General features: G+C 38.1%; 1 protein-coding gene across 1 annotated transcript in view; it reads right to left on the bottom strand.

The window, feature by feature from the left end:
* Positions 1-2700: 2700 nt before the first annotated feature.
* Positions 2701-6000, bottom strand: part of VCAN (versican) — a 120937-nt gene continuing 117637 nt past the window's right edge. Inside the window, exon 15 of the mRNA XM_045033290.1 lies at positions 2701-4406. Within this exon, the coding sequence (XP_044889225.1) occupies positions 4387-4406 (20 nt within the window). The 3' untranslated portion in view covers positions 2701-4386. The remainder of the gene's footprint in view (positions 4407-6000) is intronic.

The raw sequence follows: 6000 nt of genomic DNA, 5'->3' as shown, positions 1-6000 counted from the left end.
TATTTCTTGGATTCAGAGCTTTGTTCTGCTTTTGATTCTGATTAAATGAGGTGAGTGCAGATAAAATAAAATTAAACATAATTTTAAATAAAGTTAATTTAAAATAAATGAAAATAGACATATTATCGTACCATAATTAATACCGAATGACAAAAAATAATTTTTTCAGGCTAACTTGAAATGAGCTTTTTTGGACCCATGTTAATTATCTGTAGTCTCAATTTTATTTTTAACCACTAACTGCTGGGGCTGACTTCAATTGCCTTCATTTGTGTTTTAAATAATTAGTATTTAATAATGTATTATGCATTACAGTGACATTCATAGAGAACCCACGTTTCAATTACCTGTCACTTCAAATTACAGGCTCCCAGTAATTAGCTTCTGCCACATAACCCATAATGAAACAGACTCAAGTTAATAGAAAGTGGGAGCAAAAATATATAGCCACTTTGGCATGAGTAGATTTCAAAACTAACCAATTTGTGTACCTTTTAATATATTTCTCTGCAGAAATTAACAAGTTGTCTGGCTAACCTGAGTCTCCTTCATTTGTAATAAAAGAGATAATAATGAAGACGGTAGCTGCCTCATAGGGATTATTTATTCACCTATCTAGATAAAGGTATAGTTTAGTTGTAAGGATTTCATCAGGTCTAGTACATCATATTATATTTCAAATAACATCTGAAGTCCTCATGTGACCTATGAGGCCTTTTATCGATGGTTCTCAAGCCTTACTGAGCAATAGGATCAGCCAGGAGGGTTTACATCAGATTCTGTAAGAACAGAGTATGGGGAGGTGGGAAGGCTAGACAGCGGGGAGGTGCCTAGCCTGAGTATGCTTTATAAGTGTGCCAGGTTTGGGCAGGTTTGAGAACCACTGTCCTCCATGATCGTGTCCCAAGCTACACTGCCTGCAAACTTACTAGAAAGAAACGCAAATTATCAGAACTGCACTAGACCTACTGGATCAGAAGCTAAGAGTGGGGCACAAATAACCTGTGTTTTAATAGACACTCCAGAAGATCATGATATGCATGAACCGATGAGAACCAGCACTCCAAGATCTTGCTATTCAAAGTGTGCTTTACCTTCCAGCAACATCAGCACCACCTGGGAGCTTGTGAGACATGCAGGATCTCAGACCTATCCCAGACATCCCGAAGCAGAATCTGCATTTTAACTAAATCCCCAGGTGATCAGTAGGCGCATTAAAGATCCAGAAGCACTACTTTCTCTAAGACAATGGTTCTCGACGTTGGCTGCAAACTGGAAGCGTTTTGATGAGCTATCAAAATGACACACGCCTGGGAGGCCGAGCAGGGAGCTCCTGGTTCTCCTTTTTCAAGAGAGAGTTCTAGTTTTGTCATTTTGGAACAAGCTCTCACTGTAAGAAGGGTTCTATTACAGTTAAATGCTTTGGGCCTCATCTATCCCCTTTTCACTAGCACAGCCTCAAAGTGAACTACAATGGCTGAAATAGCTAAAGTAGTCCAACGCTTAACTCTGTCTATACTCGAAGGGCCTCACAGTATCCCCAGCTCCTAAAGCAGCTTCTGTTTGTTGTTGTTGTTGTTGTTGTTGTTGTTTGGTGTGGGGGGGGGGGGTGTCTGGACATTCCCAGTAATGCCGTGGTGTATTTCCTGAAGCCCACACTGTGTCAGAGGCACTTAATTTGCCCCACCCTTCTCCACCTACCTATAGGTCACATTCTGTCCCTTTTAGCCTAAAGCAACAGCACTGCATAAACCTTGGTTTCAGAGTCTCTCATAAAAATAGTTCCTTCAGCTTCAGTGGTAGACTTAGATGGGTAGGTCTCCGCCTTCTCACTGCCTCACCAGGAACAAAAAGGAAAACTACCTTTCCCTTTAGTTTTCAGTGAAATGAAAATTCTTGATTTCCAAGAATTATCCCTTCATGGGGCATCAGACACCATCAGATCCTAAACATAAGTTTAGGTCCTGGTAGGAGCCAGCTATGTTATGGGAGCAAACTGAACCCCACAGGAACCAAGGTTCAAGAAGCCCCTTACGTAATGGATGGAGATGTTGGGGGCCAAGATCTACACGTGCTGATTTCACCCACATCGGCTTTCTGCCACTATTGCCTGTGGTCTGACAACCCCCCAATGCACCCTCTGCAGAATTAACTTAGGATCTTTCGGTGGTATTCCGGCTACACAGGGGATTTTCTCACCCGCTTGGATCATAAGTACGTGCTTTCCAACTCCCAAGCAAGGAACCGGCAGACATAAGTACAGAAAGTTGGGCCAAAACGTTATTTGGAACCGGGTCAGTACTTTGTAAATCTACTTGCAAGATGGCAGAAGACATGGCTTTAAAAGAAACCTTTGAGGCAGTGTTTTCAAGAAGGTCCTTATTTACCGCAAAATTATTACAAACTACTTGTTGCTTGAGTACAAATCTTCCTTCCTCCCCTCAAATATTTGATTTCATTCTGGACTCACAGGCTATTTCTAGTTCCCTGCAAACTTTTGTTTTGTTCCAAAATACCTTTAATCCTGAAGGAGACAGTATATATTTTTACTATGTCAGTATAGGTGTAGGATGTTCTCAAATCATTTCTGGGAAGTTGAAAACTTCCAAACTTTTCAGGAGCAACTACTGAAAACCAGAAGTACCTTGTTCTGTTGTTGTAATAAAGTCTGAAACGAATTGAAGAACTGAAATAGAATAGTTCCTGGGGTATAGTCCCTGCTCAAAAAATATTTATTGAATGCATGAAAAAAATAGTGCATAAATGAATCAATTTGTACTTTTACATTTATAGTCTAAACCTAAAGAAATTTCTAAAGGTTATGAAAACTTGGAGCACATCATTTTCATAATTATTTTTGCTAAATTTTCTTTGAAGGAAAAAAGTTGGATTTTTTTTAATCTCTGTTTTTACTTAAAAAATTCACATATTCACATACTTACACCAACATTCTCAGGCTGCATGGTAAAAGTATAACAGTAATTCACTACTGTGATGTGGGCTGTATTTGCAAATTTCCTGCAATACTTTCTTGAGATCTTGGATCAAATTAAATGGTTGTATAGAGATTTGCCCAGATCTTCCTGGAAAGCAACTTCTGGTTCTGTTCTAATGGCAAATCTTTACCTCGGTTAAATAGGCAAGAGTTAAAGTCACAATGTACTGACAACCAGCATAAAATAACACTAATATTCACTCTGATAACGTGGGCATATATAAACATAAATTGCACCTGTATCTTTCTAAGCATTCACTTGTGTGATATTCTAGAAATCCCAGTAGTTCATATAATTCTCACCTCCTAAACCATTCAGCTACTACCTTAGGTGGCAGACAACTGTGGATGGCATATTTCTGGAGCAGAATATTGAGAGACAGAGACAAACAACTTCACATTTTTCTTTCTTTCTCTTTCTTTTCTTTTCTTTAAAAAAAATTTTTTTTGTCCTCAGCTTCTGAAGCTGCTGGTTAATAGAACTGCTCAGTGAATAAACCTGCTCAGTGAATAAAACTTAAGTCTTTGATGGCACCTGTGGCAAGGAGGTAAGGGGCTTCTGTCTTAGTTTCAGTATGGTGTTACTAACATCATCCTACTGACCTTAATTTCAACAGGCTCCCCCTCTACCTAAGGAGTAAAAACCAAGTGTATTAATGAGCTCCAGAGTCAGACTTTCCGGGTGTACATCCTAGCTCATGCGCTAAGTGACTTGGGACTGCCACTGTAACCTCCCTGTGCCTCTGTTTCTCCATCAGTAAATAGGAATGACAGTAAAATTGATGTGAATATTGAGGGAGGTCATTCATTTAACAAATATTCATTCATTATATTCATTCATAAATTAGTCATTCATTTAACAAATATTTATTGAGTGCCGGCTGCAGGCCAGACACTATTGCAGGTGTTTGAAACATAGTGATGATCAAGACAGAAAAGAAAGTCCCTGCCCTCATGTTCTTGTGAGAAGAAACAGATGGAAATACACTTAGGAGAGTGAGTGGCACCCAATAAATAGTACCTTCTGCAGTTAGTTATTGAACACTCTTTGGGGCCATGTGCATTAAAAATAGTAACCTCAAGCAAATATTCTCTTGAACACTTTCTTTGTTATTTATGCTTTTCTGTATTTTTCCAACACATTTACAATGAGCACTGATTACATAGGTAGTAAATTAACAACAAAAGAGCAAAGACATATTTTAACAAATACCTCATGGTGTCTGCTGGAGAGAGTTAGGATTCTGGTAATGATTCCATGCATGTTCATTGCCCAGGCTCTTTGCAGCCCAGATGTAATTTCCAGCCCATTCCTTCTGTTACTTCAGCATCTGTCATCCTTTGGTCTAGTCTCTATCCTGAATCTCCTCCTTTGCAGATGGACAGGACTGTTATTTTTGTGTTTTCAAACCTGCGTTTAATTAAAAAAAAAAAAAATCACTCCAACTTTTTTTTGTCCTTACACAACCAGAAACTCCCAAGCAACTATTTGTCTCATTGCTAGTAAGCTTCAACTATAGCTTGTTTTTTCAGGGCAATTGTCTTCTCTTTTTAGTCCAAATGCTTGATAGTATTTTTCTTTTCCCTAACTGTGGATGCTAAACGCTATAATTAATAATTTAATTTAATTATATTTAATCTTAATTATAATTAATCTTCTTTCTATCTTTCATCATCAGGGCCTCACCAGATTCCAATGCCTACTTGTTAATGACATATTTTGGCCCTACCTAAAGTAGTACAACCTCTAAAACCTCAGCAAATAGTCTTTCTTTCCTAAATCCTTTTACAAAACCATGATATTGTTGTCTTACCCTCATTCTTCAGAAATTTTGCTGGATTACCTTTTTATCTTGCTTCTGATGTTCATTTTTAAATTCCCAAATTACACCTTTGCCTTACATATCCTTATACAAAATAAAAGTATCTGTTAATTTATGTCATATTTGAATGAGAAAAGACTCAAAGTTAAAAGTCCAAAGTATTGCCACATAGTAAGCATTGAAAATACTACTTATAAGAAAGCCTATGTAAAATAGATGCTCCTAAGCTTAGTTTTAAAAAATTGCACTTCCTTTTGGTGCTAATACAATATTCCTAACACCACATGGTACTTGAAAAAAAAATCTATCTATATCATCTATATCTATATCATCTATATCTATATCTATATCATCTATATCTATATAAATTTTAGCAGAATCCTTTCCCCAAACATTCCTGGCACACTGGCCTGTTTCATAAATCTACTCTGTGTGTCACTGTGCCCCCAGCAAGTCTGGTACCAAGCATATGGCGCCAGAGCACATCACACCATCTTTATGTGACCAACTAGGACTACAGCTGATCTTTCCCCATCCCTCCCCAGCGACGATAAGGTCCATCCTTTGCTTCTGAAAAGGTCCCTTAAGCCTTAACAAAACTATCCTGAAGACTTGAGAACACGTAAAGAATTCTCACATAGTCAAGAAACCAAACTGTGTACTTTTTGGACTACTTCCATTGTTTATAGGCTCCTCCACCGATCTCTACTACAGGTTCCCTTAATTTCAGTACATCTGCCACCAGATTGCTGAAACCAACTTCCCTCTTCAACAGAGGAAGCCCTTCTGCCAATAATTTTCCACTCCTTGGAATCAGTACCCCAGAGAAAATAAACAGAATATTTCTTAATGTAAAAGTTTGCTCTAAAAATAGAACATTTTACAGAAGAAGAAAATAACATCATTTTTTTAAATGCAGAGCAGCTCAGCTCCTCCTTTTTACCAATCCATTCCAAAGTAGGAACTTGTCCTGAACTCCTAGAACTCAAAGACCCACTGGAATGGGTCCTCCTAAATCAAAGGGGGAAAATAGTCTTCACTGAAAGATAAAGGCGTGCCTTTATCCAAGAAATAAAATGGGCTGGCAGCTTTAAAATAACCTCCCTTCCCTACTCTTTCCACTTTCCCCATATATGGCCATAAGGCTTCAAAAATACTGGGGTGTAGTCTCAGAGAAAATTG

The sequence above is a fragment of the Felis catus genome, chromosome A1 (genome assembly GCF_018350175.1).
Source record: "Felis catus isolate Fca126 chromosome A1, F.catus_Fca126_mat1.0, whole genome shotgun sequence".
NCBI classification, from domain to species: Eukaryota; Metazoa; Chordata; class Mammalia; order Carnivora; family Felidae; genus Felis; species Felis catus.
The sequence above is the reverse complement of the archived record's forward strand: the minus strand, read 5'-3'. Positions and strand labels throughout refer to the sequence as shown.